Source organism: Leopardus geoffroyi, chromosome B2, assembly GCF_018350155.1.
Source record: "Leopardus geoffroyi isolate Oge1 chromosome B2, O.geoffroyi_Oge1_pat1.0, whole genome shotgun sequence".
Classification (NCBI taxonomy): Eukaryota; Metazoa; Chordata; class Mammalia; order Carnivora; family Felidae; genus Leopardus; species Leopardus geoffroyi.
The window spans coordinates 24,730,939-24,757,890 of record NC_059332.1 but is presented as its reverse complement, the minus strand read 5'-3'; the positions used below and the strand labels follow the sequence as shown (position 1 = coordinate 24,757,890).

General features: G+C 39.1%; 1 protein-coding gene across 2 annotated transcripts; it reads left to right on the top strand.

Moving 5' to 3' along the window:
• Positions 1-513: 513 nt before the first annotated feature.
• FAM50B (family with sequence similarity 50 member B) lies at positions 514-26,046 on the top strand. 2 transcript variants are annotated; one of them, XM_045497567.1, is made up of 2 exons: positions 514-600; positions 24,746-26,046. In XM_045497567.1, the coding sequence occupies exon 2, from the start codon at positions 24,823-24,825 to the stop codon at positions 25,831-25,833; it is 1,011 nt and encodes a 336-aa protein (XP_045353523.1). In that variant the 5' UTR covers positions 514-600; positions 24,746-24,822; the 3' UTR covers positions 25,834-26,046. The 2 variants fall into 2 exon arrangements, with proteins under 2 accessions (XP_045353523.1, XP_045353522.1); XM_045497566.1 differs by having other exon boundaries at positions 522-600; positions 24,743-26,046.
• The last annotated feature ends 906 nt before the right edge of the window (positions 26,047-26,952 follow it).

Sequence of the window (26,952 nt, the reverse complement as noted above, 5' to 3'; positions counted from 1 at the left end):
CAGTTTTTCCTCATTTCCTCATTTCAACAGAAATCCTAAAAATTTGTGTATCGGTCATGAATTTTTGAAGCTAAAAGAAATTTTTCTAAAGTATCAATGATAAAAAAAATGCTTTTGGTAAACTATGTTATAGGAAAGAATGAATTATATCTTTCTACTCTCTATATCAAAAACATCATGAAATTTTACCATCCGAAGAGACAATAAAGAATGTGCTGCCCAAAAAGTGCAGGTGTTTTACACTGTTACATCATTAGCACATTTTTAAGAATATTCAGGACACAAAGTGGTAATTAATCCCAAGGAAGGAAAGACCAACATAAGTTAAGTGTAGTCCAGGATAACTTCAGGGAAAATGAGGGAAAGATAGGATTTCAATAGGTAGAAGAAAAATGGAGGCTGAGGGCAGAGCTGAGTCAGCTGGCCAACCCATATTGTCAGTTACACCTGACATCAGGTCTGATTGGCTCAGTCTCCACTCTGATTGGTCAGTGACTGCTACAGCAGTTGGTAAATGTTTTGCACATCATCCCTGTCAGTTAGAAGGGACAATATTAACAAAGACACAGAGAAGAATAATCTCGGCCTATTTATAAAACGGTAAGGAAATTAGACCAGCTTGAGTCCAGCTGGGATAGTTATGGGGAGGACAGCTGTTTAATTACGGTAAAACCAATTGTGAAGAATATTGAATGTCAGTCAAAGGTTTTGTACATAATTCTGCAACCAGTGGAGGGTAGTGAATGATTCTGTAAAGTAAGGACAAAAATGGAGACTATTTTTTGTATTTTAGGAAGATTGCAGCAGTAGTTGAATGAGGGGAAAACTAAGGAAATCTTTTTAGGAGGTAGTTATAATAATTCAGGCATGAACTTATCAGATGTTAACTAGGGAACTAGTAATTTGGGCCTGTTTGTGTATCACTTCTTTAACTTAAGTTTTATATTATTGGCTTAAAATGGATTATGTATTGAAGACCTCTACTTAAAATGCCTCACTTAGGGGCGCCTGGGTGGCTCAGTCGGTTGAGCGTCCGACTTCGGCTCAGGTCACTATCTCACGGTCCGTGAGTTCGAGCCCCGCGTCGGGCTCTGGGCTGATAGCTCAGAGCCTGGAGCCTGCTTCTGATTCTGTGTCTCCCTCTCTCTCTGCTCCTCCCCCGTTCATGCTCTGTCTCTCTCTGTCTCAAAAATAAATAAACGTTAAAAAAAAAATTAAAAAAAATAAAAAAAATAAAATGCCTCACTTAAAATCCTCTGGTCCCACCTCCTTCCAGCCACTGATGCTGATGCAGTGAGCAGTTCTGTTCAACCAGCTTTATGCTGAAGCACCTTTTGAGTGCATCTTTTCTCTTCCTGTCCTTGGCTTCTCTGATGCAGTGGCAAACTGGGGTGTCCAGCCAAGCTACTGGGCACTCACTTATGTACAACTAAGAAATGCAGGGTTATTAACATCTTATGGGTCAACCATCAACCACTGGGGATGTGTGCCGTAGGGTAAATGCTTTCCCTTTTCTCCCCACCCCACAGTGATATATTTCATGGAGCTTCCCAAAGTTCCTGTGGGGTCAAATAGTCACTCTAGAGATGGCTACCTGGATTATACTGGCTTTCCTTCTAACTCTCCCACCTCGTTCTAACACTCCCCTCCTGCTCCCTGTGAACACGTCCCCAAATAAATCACCCATGCCCATGCATAAGCCTTTGTATCATGCTCTTCTTTGGGGACGCCTAGGCTGAACCAGAACAGGATCTTTACTTCTGGTTCTTTTGAAACCACCATGGTGGAACCTCACATCATGTTCTGCTCCCATTAGAAACGTCAATATGGCCAATAGCTAATATCTCCTTTTGACCTTTTAAATTTAAAACGTGAGCTTGTAGAGCCGATTCAGTCCCATATACTAAGCAGCAGTTTTGTTTGTTGTTGTTTTGAGAGAGAGAGCATGAGCAGGAGAGGGGCAGAGAGAGGGGGAGGGAGAGAATCTTAAGTAGGCTCCATGCTGAACTTGGAGCCCAATGCAGGGCTCAATCCCATGACCCTGGGATCATGACTTGAGCTGAAATCAAGAGTTGGATGCTTGACCCACTGAGCCACCCAGGCACCCTGTAAGCAGTGGTTTTAAGCAGACAGGGAGGTAACTTAGAGTCCTGGGAAAAGCAGAGAATCTCGAGTTATGAGATCTGGATTTAAGCTTTGCTACGTACTAGGTGAATGAGTGAGGCAAATTATATAATTCTTCTAGTTTTCAGTATCTCCATCTATAAAATAGGAACTTTAGTAACTACTTACCTTCTTAGGGTTCCTATAAGTACCAAACAGGAACAAGGTATGTGTGCTACACTTTTGCTAATTTGAGTGCTCAACTTATATTCTCCCTTCCTCTTGGGTATGTGATCCCAATTTCGTTTGGATGAATATTCACCATTTCCCAACACATCCCATGTTTCACACCTCCCACCTTTGTGCCCTGCACTAGGGTAGGCTCTGATTGACTAAATACCAAGAGATTATTTGTCATTTTCCTGGAAATGATTGGAAAAAAGCAAGACATGAGATTTGGGAGAGAAACTCCCTCACTCTTCTGAGAGAGTAATCAAAAAAAAAAAAAAATCTCTCCTTGCCCTGAATATGAATGAGACAGCACATAACTCCTAGAAATCTGTAGACATCATCTAGTGGCCTTAATGAGGGTAAACCTAAAGATGAAACAGAAAGGAGCTGTGGTGAGATTACTGAACTTCTGAACCAAGCCACATCCAAAGCCTACATGATCTTTGGTCATTTCAGATAAGTGAATCATTTTTTTTTTTAAATAAGTGAGTCAAATATTTTATTTAAGCCAGTTTGAGTCAGGTTTTTCTCTTACCAGGAATAAAAGAATTCCCAACTCATAGAGTATGTAAATAAGCTTTATAACTTGCAACTCACTATAAAAACATTAGTTTGTACTGTTTTTATTATTACTAGTTAGCAAGAATACCTATAGTCCATGCAGCAGGTTGAGAAAAATTCCTTTCCTGTTTTCATTTTAATCTAGTACAAACTTTTGGGAAGAAATTTAAATGACTGCCTTATAGTGATTTCAGAAATAGATCCCAGCTAGGATAACTATATATATAGAAAGAAACAAATTTAAAAACAAAAAAACAAAAAAAAAAAACAAAAAAAACAACGCTATAAAACTGACTGAATTTTAAAAAATATATTAAACTCACAAGTCATAAAAGACTGTCAGAATTAGCTACATAAAAATACAAAAACTTCTATAATTCAGGGGAAAAAATTACTATAAACAAAGTTAAAATGCAAAGACAACCTGGGGGAGATGTTATACAGTAGATAAACTCCCAATATATAAAGAGTTCTTATAAATCAATAAAAGGAAACTGCCTCAATAGAAAGATAAGTAAAAGGCTTCATCATGAAATTTAAAGACCATAAGAAAAGATGCTAAACTTAAGATCAAAGAAAGTCAAGGGTAATCTTTAAAAGATATTACTAATAATTGTGATAACTAACACATATTAAGCACCAGGCACTATAAGAATTCTTTCACAGAAATTTAGGTATAAGAATAATCATTATAGAGTTAAACAAATGAAAACAACTTAAATGTCAAGCAATAGAAAACTGGTAAAATACGTTATGATACATTCCTATACTGAAATACATTGGTGCCATTAAAAGGGATCCAATAAGCTCTTAAGTGTTAACATGGAAAAAAGTATAATACATTGTTGAGTTCATCAAACAGAATGATCCCATTATATTAAAGTACATATTTACATATACATTTATGGTCTAGAAGTAAATGGCAACTATTAATAATGGTTATCTCTCAGGGTTACCTGGGTGGTTCAGTCGGTTAAGCTCCAGTTGGGCTCAGGTCATGATCTCACAGCTCGTGGGTTCAAGCCCTGTGTTGGGCTCTGTGCTGACAGCTTGGAGCCTAGAGTCTGCTTCAGATGCTATGTTTCCCTCTCTCTCTGCCCTTCCCCTGCTCACCCTCTGTCTCTCTCTTTCAAACATAAATAAACGTTAAAACAAAACAAAACAAATAATGGCTATCTCTCAAGTATAAGATTACCCAGGGACCATTTTGTGTAGTTTTTATAAAATGTATGTAGTACAAAAATATTTTTATTTTAAAATAATTAAATGAGCATGAATCAGAAAGAAATCTGGGTTGGGTAATATGTGGCCACCTTGATGGCTGAATGCATTCCTCTTGTCATCAGCCTTGAATGCTGATGAAGCATCTGGCAGATGATAGTGACTATCATGTTTAGAAAGAGTGGAAGGCAAGAGGAGGGGCAGCATTAAGAGCTACACTCCACTGTCCCAAAGTTGTGCATACAGCACCACTGGTGGGTTGAAGAGGGCATGGGGAATGGCTTCCCAGGGAGGTATGAGCGAAGAAAACAGAGCTTTCCCAACCAAGAAACTAGGAATGAAGAAATTTCACAATCAGCTCCAGGTGAAGGAAGGGATTTAGTTTTTTTATGTTCGTTCTCCTAAATGCCCACCTACAGCATACAGAATTGGCTCCTTGAAAACTATGAGAAGTAGTCATTTTCCAGGTTCTGGCTGTGAAGGCCAGAGGCTGTCCCATCTCCTCTGCTACCAAACCAGGAATTTCTTGTACCTGATCTCATCCCTTCCTGGTTCTTTGGAGTTGCCTTTGGACTAATTTTGATAACATGTCAGTACTGCTATGAACAGCCAAAGCCTGGTATGATCCAATGAGGTAAGGCCCTTGTCTGAGTTGACATCTCCCTGCCCCTGTAGTAGGATTCTCACACAGAGTCATGATACCAAGACTTTTCTTTCTAGGAAGCAACTTTATTTGTGCCAGCACTGACTCAGTTGGGTTCATACCCAACACCCCCGAACACCAAGTGGCATAGTTTTTTATATATTTTCAACTTTCTTTTGTCTCCCATATATGGTAACACACAAACATGCAATCTGATTAAGTGGTCTCATGTTACAGGGTCATGAGGGATATCACGTAGGAATATAGCCAGGTTGCCTTGAGGTTTTTTTAGTTTACATTCCTTAGGGAGTGGACCCTACCACACCTCCACCTCCAGAACCTGGAGTCTGGAGTTCTAGATAACAAGCACAAGGAGGAATTACACAAACAAATAAGCGTTATGCTCTCTTAATCCATGCCTTGTCACTGACTTAGATGAATTAGAGAAAGTTCTTTGGTTGAATCCTAGGCCTTATAACTCAAAAGGATCGGACAGTATCAGTGTGTAATTTTTTAGATGAAAAAACTGAAAACTTAAATGTTACCTAATTCTTCCAAGGCCATGACAAACTTTAGAGCTGATGGGAGAATCCAGTTCTCCTCTCGTAGCATGATTTCCACTCTGCCATGCCACATTTTTGGCTGCCACATTTCCAGCAGCAGAGTTTCAGAGTTTCAGGGATTTATAAAGAGTGATCTTTTACATCTTCACTCAAAATAGTGAATTGGAAATGAAATTGTAGGACTGAACACTTTTACTGTAATGCCTGGAGTTGTTAATAACGAGAGTACTTAAGTGTAATACAGTCAAACAATGTGACATTTGTTTATTCATCCATTTATGAAACATTTATTCAGCATATACAACATGCCAGGCCCTGCTGCAGGAAAAATGAAAACTTACAGCAGTAGCAAGGAACCACATAACCTGGCAATAATTTTAAGCCATACATCCTTATCCAGTCAGTCCGGTCCTGCCCATTAGATCCCTGACCATTGGTCTTGGCCACCCTTGAACAAAGAATTAGTACATCAGTGCAAAACACTCAGTTTCCTGAAGACCCTCTGGCAACATTCACTTACAATAAACTCTTGGATACGGTCCCTGTGGATGGTAGTCCTATGGAAATCTCTGAAAGTCAGGACATACAGAAGTTTTTATTTTTACATTTCATCTATCACTGGGATTTCTGCATCCTTTACAACGTTTACAGGAAGTCCTGCCAGGTAGGACAAGCTGCATCATCAATTAAACAACAAGACCCAGTCCTAACCCCTGGAATGATTCTAGACAATTGCAGTGGCTCAGCAAAGACTCCAGCTAGTAAATTTTGGTTACAAAATAAGCATGGCTATATGTTAGTAAACTCATAAACCACCACATCTTATGAACAGTTGTCTGAGAATGGGCTTTCCTTGTATCAGAATGGCTACCTGTACATTTCCTGAAATGTGTGAAGAAGCACCAAGGCAGGCTGACCATTGACATCACTGACAGCTGGTTGTGTTGCAAGTGTCTCAACATGTGCCAAAGAGTCTGTGTCTACTGAAAGAAAGTGTGCATTGAAGTCAACGACAGCAGGAAGCATCCTGTGGGAAGCTCTCTCATCTGTTACCTGCAGTCCCTAAAATCACCTTCAACATACTAAAGGCAAAAATCCTGTCTCCACCACAGATTCACATTACAGAAAAGTTACACACTGATTTTTTCTTAAAATCTAGGTGACAAATTGGTCACTTATAACCAAGAATGAAGAAAGTTCTTTACATAAAAGGGAAATGACGCCAGAAGGAAAATTTTAACTTTAGGAATGAAGGAAAAGAAATGGAAATGGAAAATATTTGGGTAAATATAATCTATTGAGTTCTTTTCCTGAATTCTTTAAACTATGGGTGATGGTTGAAGGCAATAATTGTAACATTATCTAATGGGTTTTCAATTCATGTAGATGCAATGTACACAATAACTACAGGGAAGAGTAAAGGGACATATAGAGTGGTGAAGTTTTTGTATTCCTCTTAAAGTAACAAAGTATTAATTCAAATAAACTGAAAAATAAAGGATATATGTCATAATCCCCAGTATAACCACTAAAAATCCATAAAAAGATATAGTAAAAGCCTCAAAAAAAGATATGTTAAAGCTTCAATAGATAAACTGAAATTGAATACTAAAAAGTAATCAAATAATTTAAAAGAAGGAGTAAAGGGAAAACAGAGGAATGAAAACAGGTGGAAACAAGAGAAAAATAACAAAATGATAGACCTAAATCTTAACACTTCAGTAATAAATACAAATGGCTCCAAAAAGACAAGGAACACCAGAGTGGTTAAAGAAAAAGAATCAACTATATGCTGTCCATGAGAAAATCACTTTAAATGTACTGACATAAGTTAAAAGAAAAAGATGGAAAAAGAAATTACATGAAAACACTAATCAGAAGAAATCCAGAATTACTAGAATAATATAAGACAAAGTAGACTTTAAAGAAAGGAAAATTACTGGGACATTTGATAAATGGGTCATCCTACCAATAAGACATAACAATCCTAAGTGTATATGTACCTAAAAACAGGACTTTAAAATACATTATTTAAAAATAGGTAAAACAGAAAGGAAAAGTAGAAAAACACACAATTATAATTGGAGCCTTCAATACTTCTCTTTCAGGAGTTGATAAAACAAGTGTATAAAATAGAAAATCAGCAAGATATAGAACTGAACCAACTGATCTACTGACATTTTTAGAACGCCTCCAAGGAACAACAGAAGAACACACATTCATTTCAAGTGTACATGGGACATTCACTAACACAGATCATATTCTGGGTTATGAGAAAATCCTTATAAGTGTAAGAGAATAAAAATCACACAAAGTATGTTTTCTGATCACAACAGAATTAAACTAGAGATCAATAACAAAAAGATGACTAGAGTATCTCCAAATCTTTGTAAATGAAAACACACACACTTCTAAATAAATAATCCATGAGTCACAAAGACTCTCAAAAGAAATTAGAAAATAGTTCTTGGGGGGTTTTTGGGATTTTTTTAGAGAGTGCACATGCACACATGCATGTATGAGTGAGTAGGAGAGAGGCAGAAGGAGAGGGAGAGAGGAATCTTAAGCAGGTCCCATGTTTAGCATGGAGCCCAACACAGGGCTCCAACTCATGACTGTGAGATCATGACCTGAGCCGAAATCCAGAGTTGGATGCCTAACCGACTGAGCCACCTGGGTGCCCCTAGAAAATATTTTGAATTGAATGAAAATGAAAACACAACATATCAATATTTGAGGAATCCAGTTACCACAGTGCTTCGAGAGAGATTTATAGGTTTAAATACTTAAATCAAAAAAGAAGAAAGATTTTGAATAAGTAATCTAAGCTTCTACCTTAGGAAAAAGGGCAGGTCAGCAAATAGAGGGAAGGAAAAAATAAAGATAAGAGCAGAAATTAGTGAAACTAAAAAGAGTAACAAGAGAAAATAAAAGAAAAAATTTGTTTCTCAAATAGATCAATAAAATTGATGCAATGGACCAAGTCCTCAAAGGCCACAAAGTATCAAGACTCACCTAAGGAAAAAATAGGCATCCTAAATAGTTCTATCTATATCTGTTAAATAAATTGTAGTTTAAATCTTGCCAAAAAAGAAAAATCTAGGCCAAGATGGTTATATTAACAAATCTTGCCAAATGTTTAAAGAAAAACAACCAATTCTGCACAATCAGCATCATACAGGAAATTCTAGTCAATGCAACAAGGGAAAAAGAAAGAAAGAAAGAAAGAAAGAAAGAAAGAAAGAAAGAAAGAAAGAAAGAAGAAAGAAAGAAAGAAGAAAGAAAGAAAGAAATGACATACAGATTGAAAAGGAAGAAATTAAATTGTCTCGGTCCTCACACCATAGCTGTTGTTTCAGGAAACATGATGTCTATACGGAAATCCCAAGGAATCTATAAAAAATTTGTAGAATTAGCACATGAGTTTAGCAAGATGGAAAGATACAAGGTCAACAGAAAAAAATCAATTTTATTTATATATATTGGCAATGAGTAATTTGAAATCAGTTTTTTTTAAATGTTTATTTATTTTTGAGAGAGAGAGACAGAGTGCAAGCAGGGGAGGAACAGAGAGAGGGAGACACAGAATCTGAAGCCGTCAGCACAGAGCCTGGCGTGAGGTTCAAACTCACGAACCATGAGATCATGACTTGAGCCAACGTAGGAAACTTAACTGACTGAGCCACCCAGGCACCCCTGAAATCAGTTTTTTAAAATGACATTTATAATAGCTCTAAAAAAAAGATAAGCCGTTGAGTATAAAGCCAACATGCAGAATCTATGTGCTAAAAACTACAAAGTGCCAATGAAAGAAATGAAAGGAGACCTAAATAAATAGAGAGCCACACAATGTATGTAGCCATACAACGTTCATCTCAACAATACAGTTAAGATGGCAAATATCCCCCAAATTGATCTATAAATTTAATGCAATTCCAATAAAAATCCAAGAAGGGCTGTTTATATAGACTAGGTGATTCTACAACTTATATAAAAAGGCAAAAGGACTAGAATACCAGAAAGTTCTTGAAAAAGGATTAAGCAATTTTAAGACTTGCTATAAAGTTGCAGTATTCTAAAATAGTGTGATATTAACAAAGGAATAGACACATAGTTCAACAGAACAGAACAGAGTCCATAAATAGACCCACACAATATAGTTAATTGATTTTTGACAAAGGTACAAAAAATATTAAAAAGAATAGTCTTTTAACAAATTGTGTTGGAACAATTAGATGCCAATATGCATACAAATTAACTCTGACCTAAACATTGTATCTTAAACAAAAAAATTAACTAAAAACTAGACTATATGGGTCCTTTCCATAATTTGGCTATTGTTGATAATGCTGCTATAAAACCAAAAAACAGACTCTTAACTATAGAGAACAAACTTATGTTACCAGAGGGGAGGAGGTGGGGGAAGGGTAAAATAGGTGACTGGGATTAAAGAGTGAACTTGCTGTGATGAGCACCAGGTGTTGTATGTAAGTGCTGAATCACTAAATTGTACACCTGAAACTAATATTACACTATATGTTAACTAACAGGAATTTAAATTAAAACTTGGAAGAAAAAATATATAAAATGGGTTTCACAACCAGGTAAAAAAATTATTAAAGTGGGTTTCCTGTAAAAAATTTAAAATAAAAAATAGACCATAGATCTAAATGGAAAATGTAAAACTATGAAATTTTGGGAAAAAGCTTAGGAAAAAATCTTTGTGACCTTAGATTAGGCAAAGAACTCCTAAATAAGACATCAAAAGCATGATTCATAAATGAACAACCGACAATTTTGACTTCATCAAAATAAAAAACTTATGCTCTGCAACAGTCACTTAAAAATGAAAAGAGAATCTACACTTGTAGAAACTACTACAAATCACATATGTGATAAAAAATTTGTATCCAGAACCCAACAAAACTTAATACTCAATAGTAAGAGAACAACTCAATTAAAAAATGAGACCAATTAGGCAAGAAAAAGAAATAAAGGACACACAAATAAAAAGAAAGAAGTCGGGGCGCCTGGGTGGCGCAGTCGGTTAAGCGTCCGACTTCAGCCAGGTCACGATCTCACGGTCCGTGAGTTCGAGCCCCGCGTCAGGCTCTGGGCTGGTGGCTCGGAGCCTGGAGCCTGTTTCCGATTCTGTGTCTCCCTCTCTCTCTGCCCCTCCCCTGTTCATGCTCTGTCTCTCTCTGTCCCAAAAATAAATAAACGTTGAAAAAAAAAAAATTTAAAAAAAAAAAAAAAAAAAAAAGAAAGAAGTAAAACTGTCACTATTTGCAGATGACATAATATTATATGTAGAAAATCCTAAAGAATCCTCTAAAAATATTAGAATAAACAAATTCAGTAGAGTTTCAGGATACACAATCAAAATAAAGAAAAATCTGTTGTGTTTCCATACATAAATAACAAACTAGCAAAAAAAGATACTAAGAAAACAATTCCATTTATAATTCTGTCAAAAAAATAAAATACTTAGAAATAAATTTCACCAAGGAAGTGAAAGATCTGTATACTGAAAACTGTAAGACACTGATGAAAGAAATTGAAGAAGACACAAATGAAAAGATATACTGCGCTCATAATTGGAAGAATTAATATTGTTAAAATATCCATGCTTCCCACAGCAAATTTGGGAACAAACAAATTCAATGCAATCCTATCAAACTTCCAATAGCATTTCTCACAAAAATAAAACAATCCTAAAATTTGAGTGGAACTGTGAAAGACCCAAAATAGCCAAAGCAAGCCTGAAAAAGAAGAACAAAGCTGGAAGCATCTCACTCCCTGATTTCAAACTATATTTCAAAGCTGTATTGGCAAAACAAACAAACAAACAAAACAAAACAAAACAAAACAAAACAAAAATAAGAAACAGAGACACATAGACCAATGGAACCGAGTAGGGAACCCAGAAATAACCCAGAAATAAGCTCATGCATATATGGCAAGTTCATTTACAACAAAAGAGCCAAGAATATAAGATAATGGTGCCAGGAATAAATGGTGCTGGGAAAACTGGATGGCCACATGTAAAAGAATGAAATTGGACCAATATCTTACACCATACACAAAAATTAACTAAAAAGGGATTAAAGATTTGAATGTAAGATCTGATACCATAAAACCCCTAGTACAAAACACAGGTGGTAAGCTTGACACTTGTCTTGTGAGAATATTTTGGATTTGGTAAAAAAAAAATTAAAAAAATAAATTAAAAATAAATAAATAAATAAATAAATAAATAAATAAGTGGGGCTACATCAAACTAAAAACCTTCTACACAGCAAAGAAAACCATCAGCAAGATGAAAAGGCAACCTAATGAATGGAAAACAATATTTGCAAATCATATGTCTGATAAGGGGTTAATATCCAAAATTTTTAACGAATTCCTATAATTCAATAGCAAACTAAGAAACCAATTAAGAAATGGGCAGAGGACTGTTATTCAACATAGTATTGGAAGTCTTAGCCTCTGCAATCAGACAACACAAAGAAATAAAAGGCATCCAAATCGGCCCGGAGGAGGTCAAACTTTCCCTCTTCGAAGATGACATGACACTCTATATGGAAAACCCAAAAGATTCCACCAAAAAATGCTAGAATTGATTAATGAATTCAGCAAAGTTGCAGGATATAAAATCAATGCACAGGAATCAGTTGCATTCCTATAAACGAACAATGAAGCCACAGAAAGAGAAGTCAAGGAATCGATCCCATTTACAATTGCACAAAAAACCACAAAGTACCTAGGAATAAATCTAACCAAAGAGGTGAAAAATCTATATGCTGAAAACTATAGAAAGCTTATAAAAGAAATTGAAGAAGACACAAAAAAATGGAAAAAGATTCCATGCTCCTGGATAGGAAGAACAAATATTGTTAAAATGTCGATACTACCCAAAAGAATTTACATATTCAATGCAATCCCTGTCAAAATAACACCAGCATTCTTCACAGAGCTAAAACAAATAATCCTAAAATTTGTATGGAACCAGAAAAGACCCCAAATAGCCAAAACAATCTTGAAAAAGAAAACCAAAGCAGGAGGCATCACAATCCCAGACTTCAAGCTATACTACAAAGCTGTAATCATCATGACAGTATGGTACTGACACAAGAACAGACACTCAGATCAATGAAACAGAATGGAGAACCCATAAATGGACCCACAAACATATGGCCAACTAATCTTTGACAAAGCAGTAAAGAATATCCAATGGAATAAAGACAGTCTCGTCAGCAAGTGGCGCTGGGAAAACTGGACAGCGACATGCAGAAGAATGAACCTGGGCCACTTTCTTACACCATACACAAAAATAAACTCAAAATGGATGAAAGACCTCAACGTAAGACAGGAAGCCATCAAAATCTTTGAGGAGAAAGCAGGCAAAAACCTCTTTGATCTTGGCCGCAGCAACTTCTTACTCAACACGTCTCCAGAGGCAAGGGAAACAAAAGCAAAAATGAACTACTGAGACCTCCTCAAAATAAAAAGCTTCTGCACAGTGAAGGAAACAATCAGCAAAACTAGAAGGCAACTGACAGAATGGGAGAAGATATTTGCAAGCGACATATTGGATAAAGGGTTAGTATCCAAAATCTGCAAAGAACTTATCAAACTCAACACCCAAAAACAAATAATCCAGTGAAGAAATGGGCAAAAGACATGAATAGACACTTCTCCAAAGGAGACATCCAGATGGCCAACCAACACATGAACTAATGCTCAACATCACTCATTATCAGGGAAATACAAATCAAAACCACAATGAGATACCACCTCACACCTGTCAGAATGGCTAACATTAACCACTCAGGCAACAACAGATGTTGGCGAGGATGCGGAGAAAGAGGATCTTTTTTGCATTGTTGGTGGCAATGGAAGCTGGTGCAGCCACTCTGGAAAACAGTATGGAGGTTCCTCAAAAACTAAAAATAGAACTATCATACGACCCAGCAATTGCACTAGTAGGCATTTATCCAAGGGATACGGGTGTGTTGTTTCAAAGGGACACATGCACCCCCATGTTTATAGCAGCACTATCAACAATAGCCAAAGTATGGAAAGAGCCCAAATGTCCATCAATGGATGAATGGATAAAGAAGATATGGTGTGTATATATATATATATATATATATATATATATATATATATATATATATACATATATATATACACACACAACGGAGTATTACTCGGCAATCAAAAAGAATGAAATCTTGCTATTTGCAGCTACGTGGATGGAACTGGAGGGTATTACACTAAGTGAAATTAGTCAGAGAAAGACAAAAATCATGATTTCACTTATATGAGGACTTTAAGGGACAAAACAGATGAATATAAGGGAAGGGAAACAAAAATAATGTAAAAACAGGGAGGGGGACAAAACAGAAGAGACTCATAAATATGGAGAACAAACTGAGGGTTACTGGAGGGGTTGTGGGTGGGGGGATGGGCCAAATGGGTAAGGGGCACTAAGGAATCTACTCCTGAAATCATTGTTGCATGCTATGCTAACTAATTTGGATGTAAATTTTAAAAAATAAAAAATAAAATAAAATGATAAAAAAAAAATAAAAGAAGAAAAAAAAAAAAGAAATGGGCAGAGAATGTGAATAGACATTATCCCAAAGAATATATAAAGATGGACAATAGGTACATGAAAAGATGTTTAACATTACTATACGTCAGGTAAATGCAAATCAAAACTACCGAGATAACACATCACATCTGTTAGAATGGCTATTATCAAAAAGACAAGAAATAACTGTTGACAAGGGTGTGAAGAAAAAGGAACCCTGCACACTGGAGGTGGTAATGTAAATTGGTATAGCCACTGTAGAAAACAGTATGTAGCTTCCTCCAAAAATTAAAAATAGAACCACTATATGATACAGCAATTCCACTTCTATGTATTTATCCAAAGAAAACAAAAATATTGACTTAAAAAGATGTATGTGTGCCGTGCTTATTGCAGCCTTATTTATAATAGCCAAGATATAGAATCAACCTAAGTGTCCACTGATGGATAGATGACTGAATACCACATTTTCTACATATATGTATATGTATATACATATATATACATCCTGGAATTTATTCAGTCATTAAAAAGAATGAAATATTGCTATTTGCTACAACATGGATGGACCTTGAGGGCATTATGTTAAGTGAAATACATCATGTAGAGAAAGAAATACCATATAATCTTACTTATATGTAGAATCTAAAACAAAAAACAAAACAATAAAGCAGTAAGCTCATGGAAACAGAGAACAGACTGGTGGTTACCAGAGGTGGAGAATGGAGGGGTGAGGGTGTGAAGGAGGCTAAATGGGTGAAGAGAGTTAAAAAGTACAAATTCCTAGCTACAAATAGGTCATGGGGATATAATATATAGCATGGGGGACAAAAAGGGGAAAAAAATGAGCAAAAGATTTCAAAGAACACTTTATTGAAGAAAATCCATAATGGCAAATAAACATGTGAAAACATGATTTTAACACCATTTTCTGCTTTGTGAAATGCAAATTAAAACCTAACGGCATACCATTTACATACCCCTATTAATTAGAATAGCTAAAATTAAAAAATAAATAAGAACACAATACCTACCTGGCAATCCTATACTTAGGGAGAGAAATGAAAACTTTTGTTCACATAAAAACCTCTACATGAATATTTATAGCAGCTGCATTCATAATAACAACTGGAAGCAACCCAAATGCCCAAATGCCTTTAATCCAAATGGCTTAATAGATAAAGAAATGGTGGTGCATCCACAGGATGGAATACTACTCAACAATAAAATGGAATGAACTATTGATACACACAACAACATGGGTGAATCTCAAAAGCATTACAATGGATGAAAGAACTCTGACTCAAAGCTTACATATTGTCTGAATCTATGTGACATTTTGGAAAAGGCAAAAATGTAAGAATGAAGATCAGTGGTTGTAAGGGGTAGAGATGGAGGTGGGAGTGTAACTACAAACGGATGGGACAGGGAGTTTTCTGAGGTGATAGTTTTCTGTTCCTGACTGTAATGGTGATTGCGTAAGTGTGTTAAAACTAAGAGAACTGGTATACAACATTCAACTTCTCTATGCTATGCTTACCACCAATGTAGGTATCACTCGTCAACATGCAAAGGCTAGTACAATACCATTGACTATATTCTATACCCGAAACTAATGTAACATCATGTGTCTACTATATGCAAATTAAAAAAATAAAATAAAATAGTCATGGGGATGAACAGTACAACATAGAGAATAATCATAAAATTATAATGGCTTTGTACAATGATGGTAACTTACACTTAATATGGTGGTATTTTGTAATGTAGATGATTGTTGAAGCTCTATGTTGTACACTTGAAACTAATATAATATTATGTGTCAACTATACTTCAATTAAAAATTTAAAAAATAGGGGTGCCTAAGTGGCTCAGTAGGTTAAAGCGTCTGACTCCTGATTTTGGCTCAGGTCACGATCTCACGGTTTCTGAAATCAAGCCCTTCATCGGGCTCTGTGCTGACAGCGTGGAGCCTGCTTGAGATTCTTTCTCTCTCTCTCTCTCCTGCCCCTCTCCCCCTCTCATGCTCTCTTTCTCTCTCTCTCTCCAAAATAAATAATAAATAAATTAAAAAAAAATTTTTAAATAAAAAAATAAAACAACTCAGAGAACTGTATAAGCAAAAAACAGAGTAAATTTACAGTTTTTAAGTTAAAAAAAATTAAAAACAACTTTGGAAAGAGTACCTTATAGCAGGGCTTCAGCAGTGTCTCACATATATTCCCGTAGTTAAGCAACAACAGTTATTAACAAAATATCCTCCTTCCCTCCCCACCCCTGCCCCCACAGAAGGTTAAACTATCAACCAAGACATTGGGACAATGCTTGGGTCAATAGTTTCTTCTAAATAATAAGTCTTGGGCCAAGAGTTTCTTCTAAGTAAGTGCTAACTCAATAACAAAATGTGGCATTATGGCCAGGGCTATGGTATCACAATATGTGAAGACCAAAAAGTCTAAGATCTAATCAGCTCATGTGCGCACCTCCCCTACCCCAAGGGACAGAGTCAAAAACCATGTTCTATGGACCTTAGCACGCTGTGTGTCTCACATTTTATCATCAGGAAATCAGTCCAGTGGGGACTTCTGAAGCTCGTGCCAACTATAATTAATAACACAGATTTTCTACCACATGTGCCCTGACTAGTGTCTCTGGAAAAGAAAAATGTTATTTAGAATTTGTGAAAATTTGTAGGCATTAGGTATTTGTCAAAACTCATATAACGGCACACCAAAAAGAGCAAGTTGTATTTTGTGTAAATTAAAAAAAAAAAAAATGTTAACCTTTGGGAAAAGCCTATCTCAAACTGTAACTTAAGACACATTTTAAGCAACTATTTCACGTCTTTTTGTTTATTAGAGCTCAAATTAAAGTGATAGGTGGTAAGAATGTTTACCATGAGGTTGGTTCTTCTTTTGTGGTTTAGTTTATTACCGGAAACAGAAAATACAAGTCAGCAGAGAGGTCAAAAATGGAGGGTGGGGAGAGTCTGACCTGTTAGGAACCTAACAGGAATTAGGAATTGTTAGGAATTGTCCTGTTTATGTATTTCACAACCATCCTATTAATAGGGTAGTATCTTCCATGTTTATAAGCTGTTTAAGGACTAAATCCTAATAGTGATAGATCAAGTGAACTACATAATGGTGATCACAGGTGATACCAAAACTCCTCTGGGGCTGCTGGAACCCGGGAAGATCAAAATGGCTTTAGGAAAATTATTAACCAGTCTGGCTTTCCATGAGATCTACACCCACCAAGTGGTTAGCACGTTTGGAGTGTGAGTGCATTTTACAGAAAGCTCCAAGGTGCTCCAGGGTGGTGGTTCCCTGGGAAGCAGGGTGGATATCCAGGAGCTTTGGCTGGTATGAAGGAGTTCTCCAGAAAATGACTAAGAAAACAAGTTCACATAGAGTTAAACAGTACATTCTGTCAGCTATAATGATGTTGTCAAGGACACCATAAATAATCCAATGAATATATTAACACCATAAGTGAGATTTCTTGGTTTCTGGTTTGCATTTACTTCAGCATTCCTTAAGGGTGTGGTCCTTCCCTGTTCACCCAAAGTCAACACTAGGTTCAGATATTTTCTTACCTCAAAGTTTCACTTTCTGAATTTATTGAGCAATCATTCCCCATTCACCTCCAGTGCCAAGAAGTGGGTATCTCAGGGTAATCTCCCCTCAACTAGCTTCATTATCTATGAATCCTCTAAACTATCTTAGAAGCAACCCCAGGAACAGGTTTAAACCTGTTGTAAACCCAGTGTCCCCCAACATGCTGGACCCCATGGCACTAGTGGGTGTTCAGTGTTGGCTCGGAACAGTGTCAATTATGGCTGTCATTGAGCTCCAGCCAAAGGTCCCGCAAAGTGACAGGTGCTGCTCTGAATGATGAATTCTTCATCCCATGATCACTCCCAGTTGGGAGAAAATAAATGGTTTTTCATTTTTTAAAATTTTTTAAATATTTATTTTTGAGAGAGAGAGAAAGGACAAGTCAGGGAGGGGCAGAGAGAGAGAAGGGAACAGAGGATCCCAAGCAGGCTCTGTGCCATAGACAGCAGAGAGCCTGATGTGGGTTCAAATTCATGAACTGTGAGATCATGACCTGAGCTGAAGTTGGACACTTAACTAACTGAGCCATGCAGGCACCCCCAAAATAAAGGTTTTGAGAGAATTAACCAATCTCACTATTGTCTCTTCACTATAATCTGAACCACCCATTTTCAGCAAAGCAAGAAGAATGGGGTGGTGTTTAGATACCAATAATCTTCATTGACAACATTATAAAAAGCAAAAGGGGACACTGACCAAGGACCAGAGTTGGCTCTAACACCCACATGGATGGTGATGGAACTAGGCCTACCTCTGATTTGGAGCTGTCTTCTGAGGTCAATGTAAAAAGCCACATTCACTGCACTTTCAAGAAAAAAAAAATCCTTGGAAAAACTGTGAGCGACAGTGTAGTATTGTAATGCATTCTACATGTTTCTACACAAAATAACACTTCCCTTTACTACTTTTCCTCTAAGTGTTCAGTGGGAGAAGACACAATCCTGATTAGTTTAGAGTATTTTCCCTTCTGAGTAGACAACTGACTTTTTATTTTTCACTGACTTTTTTCTATAGGTATGAGCTTCTTGCCACCCCTCCCTTACCCCTGTTATCTGTCATGTCCCTTCACTTCTCTGGCGATACTTCTAAAAGCTGTGTTTCAAGTGACACTTTGCAATCTTAAACAAAAGATGTGTACCTTTTGAAAAAAAAGAGAATCAGAGCTTCATCTCCTATTTGCCCTTCACCCCAGTTTGCCTCCACCCAGCCTGCAGCCATGGAGGTACAGGCCAAAACTCACCACAATTCCATTGCTGATTAAACTGTAAGGAACATAGGGGTGCCTGGATGCCTCAGTTGGTGGAGCGTGGGACTCTTGATCTTGGGGTCATGAGTGTGTGGAGATTACTTCAAAGTAAATCTTCAAAAAAAGCTGTAAAAAACATACAAGTATACTATTACATATGATATTTGCCATAGGTTTCTCAAAAATGCCTTTTATCAAGTTCAGGAAATTCCCTTCCACGTCTAATTTGCTAATTTTCATTTAGTTTTATCTGCAGGTATTGGAGATGTTATTACCATGGTTATTACATAGGTAGATATTTTAGTATCAAACTAACTTTGAATAGGGCCTACTTTCATATGCATGTGTTCATAAACTGCTGGATTCAATTTGTTAATATTTTGTTTGAGATTTAAGATTACCATATAATTTAATTCCTTGCATTTTTAAAATCTGGTTTAAATATTAACAATTTCCATAATAATGCCTTCTTTCTCCATGAGTTGGTCAGATACTTCAATTTATTGTAGGGAAAAATTAAATATTAATCCACCATATGAAGAAGTCAATAGATAAAGTAAAATTGATTAGCCACAAAATAGCAATGTAAGAATTACTGAAGAATAAGAAAGTAAATATGAGAAGAAACATCTGATGGGATTGGAAGGAGTTGCTTCTAGAGAAAAGAGCGATAAAACTGGGCACTGCTTGATTTGCTTTTGTTTTATTTTATTTTGTTTGTTAAAATAATCATTCTAGGGGTGCCTGGGCACCTCAGTTGGTTAAGCGTCCGACTTTGGCTCAGGTCATGATCTCACAGTTCCTGGGTTCAAGTCCTGTGTCAGGCTCTGTCCTGACAGCCTGCTTCAGATTCTGTCTCCTTTTCTCTCTGCCCCTCCCCCACTTGTGCTCGGTCTCTGTCTCTGTCTCTGTCTCTCTCTCTCTCTCAAAAATAAACATTAAAAAAATTTTAATAAAAAAAAATAAGCCTTTTAGGGGTGCTTGGGTGGATCGGCTGGTTAAGCTTTTTACTTCGGCTCAGGTCATGATCCTGTGGTTCATGAGTTTGAGCCCCACATTGGGCCCTCTGCTGTCAGCACAGAGCCTGCTTCAGATCCTCTGTCCCCCTCTCCCTCTGCCCCTCCACTGCTTGCTCTCTCTCTCTCTCAAAAATGAATGAACATTAAAAAAAAAGTAATAATCCTTTTAATATTACTTTTCTTTTAAAACCATGAATATGTATTACTTTGATAAAAACTAAGGAGCAGATTTAGTTTCACAAAACTCAGAGACATTTATGGTGCAGAATCTATTTTGAGATCTGTGACGCCTTCTTCCTTTTCTCTAGTGAACATATATTAAAGTTGTGGCTTGTTTCTCCAAGCTCTTTCCAGCCAGTACATTTTGCATTTCCCTCTCTCTGAACATGTGAAACTTCTTCCCTCCACCTTGCAACATCCCCAAATATTGGATTTCTTCCAAGCAAACGTTGGAAGACATTTTTAACCCCCTCCCCCTATTAGAAAGCATGCAATAAAATCATTTTTATATTCATTTAAAATATCCTACAAAGGACTTCTGGTCTGGTGACAGAATTCTGTAGAGGTCAGGCACTGGTTGGTTGGAGGGTTTTTTTTTTTTTTTTGGCATCTGGTTGAATGATAGGTGCTGTGGCTTTGGTTGGACAACAAATTCAGTATACACTGATGGATGCTGGAGGGATCCTTGAGTGATGATGCTGTCAGGAAGTACTTCCTAGACCCAATTTGGGCTGATTGGGAAGTGTTGCCCTTTACAGACGCTGGTCCACCAACCAGTTTCATGGTAAGGCTGACTCTGGAGATGAGCTTATACACGCCACTTGTTGGATGATCATTTTAAATCAGAATTAAGACTGATGAGAGGTAAACTGAAAACCAATCATGACAAAAGGTATTCCTTTGTTGATTTGTTCTTTTTGTTTGTGATGGAAACTGATTATCTTTTTTTTCTGTTAAAACAATTAAAGCAGTAGTTTTGAGTTTTGTGGGATTTTTAAAAATTGCCGCCATTGGTTTGCATATTTGCTTTACCTCGTCGCTAAGTGGGAAGGAGGTGACATTTTCTTTAAATTAAAATTTGCATATTTAATCAGCATTTCAGATTCCTTGGAGCAGACTGTTGCTCCCTTCCATCTATTTGTGTTATTGTCATTGTTAATACAGTGGAAGAGTTGAAAACAGTAGACTTTAGCTTGCTGGGGTACTTTTCATTGAGGATTGAGATCACAAGCAACTATCATCTTGGGACCCGTGGGGTGGGGGGAGTTCTTAAAATCAGGACTTCAGACTCTAAGGATAAAACTGCTTCCTTCTGTTTTTCTTGTCAACCTTTTCGAAGAATTTAAGACTAACTGTCTTAATTCTGGAGGCTGATTGGCTATGGTATTTGAAGACTGTGATTGAGTTAAGACAATGGATGCTAGATAACAGGAAGAGGAAAGATGAGGTTTGGGGACTATATTGACATTTAGATTCTGATTAGATTGGAAAAGGGCAATTATAGTTGATGTGGTCATATTATATTTGATTGGATTAAAGTGTGGCTGGTTGGATTATCTAATTGAAAAAGGAGGTGGCCAAACAATCTGATTTATGTTATATCTAATAAAGGTAATCACACAGGGATCCTGGAAAGAAGAGGGTATCAGTAACTTTGTATATCTGGGGGTGGCAGGGGTGGGGTCACTGGAGGCTGATAGAGGTTTTCCATAGGGGATGACCCTGAAGATGATCTTGAAGGCTGGCACAGTGGACAGCAGGCTTCTAGGAAGGGTATGTCCAAAGGAAACAGTTATGAAAGGGCATCTTGTACTTAAGAACACTAAAATGTTCCAGGTGGCCACTGTATGGTGTGGAGTGTTGGGAAATGGGTGGATGGGTTTGGTGATTAGGGACCTGGTAGGAAAAAATTTAACATTCCAGTTTTATCTCAAAATAGAGAGTTGGAGGAGATTTTCAAGAAAGGGAGTGACATTTTCAGATGTATTTTTTATGAGGACCACTGGATTATTTATAGAAGATAGACAAGAATGAGAATACACTGAGGCACCTGGGTGGCTCAGTCAGGTAAGCCTCCGACTTTGGCTCAGGTCATGATCTCACGGTTCATGGGTTCCAGCCCAGCATTGGTCTCTGGGCTGACAGCTCAGAGCATGTAGCCTGCTTCAAATTCTATGTTTCTCTCTCTCTCTCTCTCTGTCCCTCCCCCGCTCATCCTCTGTCTCTCTGTCTCTCTCTCAAAAATAAATAAACATCGAAAAAGTCAAAGAAAAAGCAAAGCAAAGCAAAGCAAAGAAAAGAATGAGAATATACTGATGATAGGGCACTGATGAGGAGGCTTCAGGTGGAAAAAAAAGCACAATTGTTATCTTAAGGCCAGTGGTAGGAAAGGAGAGAAAAGAAAACCTATGAAATATTTTCTTTTAATTGGTTATGTGTGAAGGACAGTAGTCCAGGAAAATGCTTAGAATTCTTGTTTGGCCAATTTGGTGAGTGGTAACACCACAATATTTTCTCCTTGGCACATAGGTGCCATATTTTACTATCATATAAGAAAAGGTTTCTTCTTGAGGTTGTGCTCACAGGCATCACTGCTTTTAGAAGGATGCGATGAAAGTCTGGCATATATTTCACAGCCAGTTTTTCTAAACGTGGTTCCTTGAGGCACTGGTTTTGAGAAAAGTAAACAGATACTCTGTAGAGGAAGAAATGTTGAATAATCCAAAAAACTTTTGGGAAACATGAAATATTACACGCCCCCTTGGAAAGTCACAGTGGAAACATATCAGAGACTCACAGTAAAGAGACTCTTAAACTTTCTTTGACTCTGACTTTCCCATATTTATTTGAGTTTAGAACTCCTTTTTCACAGAACACATATTTGGGGGGATTTAAGTAGACCAAATGCAGTGTTTGTGTTATGAAATTTGGGTAGGATTCGATTATCCACAAATAACTGTGTTTGAATCAGAAGACAGAACTGTATCCAGTGGTGTGCTGCTAAATGTTTACTGGCCAAACTAGGGGAGGTGGGGGAGGTAGGAGAGAGTGGAGGTGTGAGAGATACAGAAGGAAGCACAAAATAGTTGTCTTGGAGAGCAAGACAGCAGACTCCCTGAGGCAGCATGATAGAATTACCAGGCAGTTTTGAATCCCCATTGGAAGGTTGAGGTCATGAACTTCAAGTGAGGCTAGCCAACAATAGCAGTGCTGTTTTCCTCAGCCCTGCCGTTTAGGAGTTATGAAGACAGGGGCTACGTTTAACCAGGATTAGAGCTTTTCCAGGCAAGAATAACAGGAAGGAAAGAAGCATGAGAGATGAGAATCCATGCAATGTCTGGGGGGTAAGGAAGGAGCAAGCAGAGGGGGGTATGATGGAGAAGTGCTTTGGATCAGAGGTCTCGAACTATCAGAGGACAGTTGGAGTTAGGTTATTTATTCCAAGAGTAAGCAAACTAAAAGGAAAGGAGGTTCTAGAGTTCAGATTTGGGAAATGGGGCACTTGCTCATAGTGATAAGAGCTAGGGCATGGCAAAGGAAGAGGCCATCAGAAGTGAGAAGGTCTAGGTGTCTGGTAGGTTCTGTGGATGACATCCAGGATTATGATGAATGGAGGATGGAGGAGGACGGCAGTTGAGCCAGGTGCTAAACCTCAAGGATTCTGGAGGAAAGGGAATTCCAGAGATGACAGCAACAGCTGGGGTAGTATCACTGGGTTGCATGAGCTTCAAGGAAGCTAGGAGTTCTAAAAATGTAGAAGAAATGTTTTTGAAACTGCAAAGACATCCCACTTTTAGAGTTTGAGATGATGTGGATGTCAGAGGACATGGATGTGGATGCGATGTGGATGTCCTCTACTTTAGGAGAAATGGTCTCCTCAGGGAACAGCAGGCTTCCAGCACGAGACAAGAAGGTAAAGGGAAGGTCCCAGAGGTGGCTGAGGATTTAGGAGTTTGTTGATGAGGAGCATCTTTCCAGATGGCAGAGTGGAAGAGTTTGGGAGGGTGGGGATGGTTGGATGAGACCTTGTCTTGAGTTTGTGGGGGTGAGGCTCCAGAGGATGACGGAGCTGTAGTGCATGAGGCAGGATGGACTGGTCCTAAGGGAAGATGGTTGATTCAAGTTGAGTCCAATAAAAGTAGGGGGAGGCTTCATTCCACTTTGGCTGAAACACCAAGAAGCATCCCTAGATGCCTTGTTTTCCACAGCAAGCAGGGCCATACCAACACTGCTTCTGCACACTTTAGTACTGGGCATAAGGTGGACTCAACAAATACTCACTGCAGAAATTATTCTCAAGGGACAACAACTAATACGGTCCTGCCTCACTTCTAACATATTAATAGGATCTTAGCTAACATTACCACCCTTTAGGAAAGTACTAAAAGATGCTTTTGTCTGACCCTTCTCCCCTCACTCACTTACCTCCTCAAGAAGAGTGGTGTATCTGATTGCGAGGACAGGTGCCTTCTCCTCCAGGGCCAACCTGGACATTTTCCTCTCAGACTCTGCTTTCCTGTGGTCAATACACCCAAATCCAGTCCCAGGCCCATTGCAGGCCTGCTTTCTTGGTTCCCCAACTCTTGCTTGACGGGGGTACCCAGATAGATAAGGGTACCTGGACGGGTGAAAATTTGCTCTGTAAACCAACCCTCTCCACGTATAGCTCTCAAAACCCAGCTTTGCAATGTCCAACATGGGAGCTATTAGTCACATATGGCTATTTAAATTTAAATTAATTAAAATAAAAGTCATTGTCTTGATGGCACTAGCCACATTTCAAGGGCACAATAGCCTCACATGGCTACACATCGATCAGCACAGCTACAGAACACTTCTGTCATTCCAGAAAATTCTAGTAGAATGCACCGCTCTGAAACATTAATCAAACCATTGTTATTGGCCCCTTTCTAACTCAAGTGTTTTTTCATTGCAGCAGAATCCATGAGCTAGCCCGGAAACTCCCCGGCATCAGACAGGAACTGGAAGCGGGAGTGGGCGTGCCGAGCTGCCAGCATGGCGCAGTACAAGGGCACCATGCGGGAGGCCGGCCGGGCCATGCACCTGATCAAGAAGCGGGAAAAGCAGAAGGAGCAGATGGAGGTGCTGAAGCAGCGGATCGCCGAGGAGACCCTCATCAAGTCGAAGGTGGACAAGAAATTCTCGGCTCATTACGACGCCGTGGAGGCCGAGCTGAAGTCGAGCACGGTGGGCCTGGTGACCCTGAACGACATGAAGGCCAAGCAGGAGGCCCTGCTCAAGGAGCGGGAGATGCAGCTGGCCAAGAGGGAGCAGCTGGAGGCGCGGCGGCTGCAGCTGGAGGCACTGCAGGAGAAGGAGCGTAAGCAGGAGCAGAAGCGCAAGATCTGCAGCCTGTCCTTCACGCTCGACGAGGGCGACGAGGGCAACGTGGATGAGGAGGTGGCGGCTAGGGAGCAGCCCACGTCAGCGGGGCTGAGCAAGAAGAAGAACCTGGGGAAGAATCCAGATGTGGACACGAGCTTCCTGCCTGACCGCGACCGCGAGGAGGAGGAGGACCGGCTGCGGGAGCAGCTGCGGCAGGAGTGGGAGGCCAGGCGCGAGAAGGTGAAGCGCGAGGAGATGGAGGTCACGTTCAGCTACTGGGACGGCTCCGGGCACCGGCGCACCTTGCGCATCCACAAGGGTGACACCGTGCAGCAGTTCCTGAAGAGGGCCCTGCAGGGGCTGCGAAAGGACTTCCGTGAGCTGCGGTCGGCGGGCGTGGAGCAGCTCATGTACATCAAGGAGGACCTGATCCTGCCCCACTACCACACCTTCTACGACTTCATCGTCACCAAGGCCCGGGGCAAGAGTGGGCCGCTCTTCAACTTCGACGTGCACGATGACGTGCGGCTGCTGAGCGACGCCACCATGGAAAAGGATGAGTCACACGCGGGCAAGGTGGTGCTGCGGAGCTGGTACGAGAAGAACAAGCACATCTTCCCCGCGAGCCGCTGGGAACCCTACGACCCTGAAAAGAAGTGGGACAAGTACACGATCCGATGACCCCCTTCCCGCTCCTCTGAGGCTCCCTGTCATGTCCCACCCCCACCTTGTCCTGCATATGGAGCCTTGGCCGCCCCCTGGTGACCTCCTGCCCACACCGAGACAGCGACAGCCAGCAGAGGAAACGGTTTTCTGTACCCTGGAAATTCCAACTTAATTTGGTGACCTTCATTTCTTTCCCGAAATTTAATAAAGAGCCGAAAGTTCTCGTGATTCAAGTGTTGTCATTCTGTTGCTGATGGTTACTTTTGGTTTGGTTGTTTTGCAGGGGGTTGGGGGCGATTTTTAATGTTACTGTGTGAATTCATGATATGGCCGCATTGAGCTATATTGGAACCATGACTGGGAATACCGTGGGACACAAGTGAGAGTAAGGGGAGCATTTTTGACCTGGGTCACGGTATTTAAGGAAGTACTCATGGGCATGGACTTTGGAACCAAACTGCCTGTGTTTGATTCCCAATTTAACTTCTTTACCTGCTGTATAATTTGGGACAAATTAATTGAACCTCTGTGCCTCAGTTTCCTCTACTGTAAGTAGGGTAACAATAGCTCTTATGTCATAAGATCTCTTTGGAGATTAAATAAGTAAGTATTTGTAAAGCACTTAGAACTCAGTAAATGTCTGTTATTCTTTGGTCTTGGTTAATTTATTTAAAGAACCACTATGACCCATTTCAGAACCATGTGAGGACAAAAGGTTGACCTGCCCACAACTTTAACCAAGATCAGGGGAGTTGGGAGGGGGCAGTGGCTCACAAACTGGGAGAGCAGATCCCTTCTGAGTGATCCTTAGCTAGACTGTTTAGCCCCAGGGGTTGGGAGTTGGTTAGTATAGCCTAGAGATCAGGATTTCTGTTTGCCTTTTGCCTCAAGCTCCAAGATGGCTCTGCACAGTGCTGTTAAAGATTCTATCTTTATTTGCCTTAAAGTTTTGATACTTGATTCAGTGTGGATTTCCTTTTGTTAATGTTGATTATTTAAAATATTGCATTAGGGGCGCCTGGGTGGCTCAGTTGGTTGAGGGTCAGACTTCAGCTCAGGTCATGATCTCCCAGTTAGTGGGTTCTAGCCCCACATTGGACTCTGTGCTGACAGCTCAGAGCCCAGAGCCTGCTT

Coding starts and splice junctions, on each gene's coding strand:
- FAM50B (XM_045497567.1), top strand. CDS start 24,823: ATGGCGCAGTACAAGGGCACCATGCGGGAGGCCGGCCGGGCCATGCAC.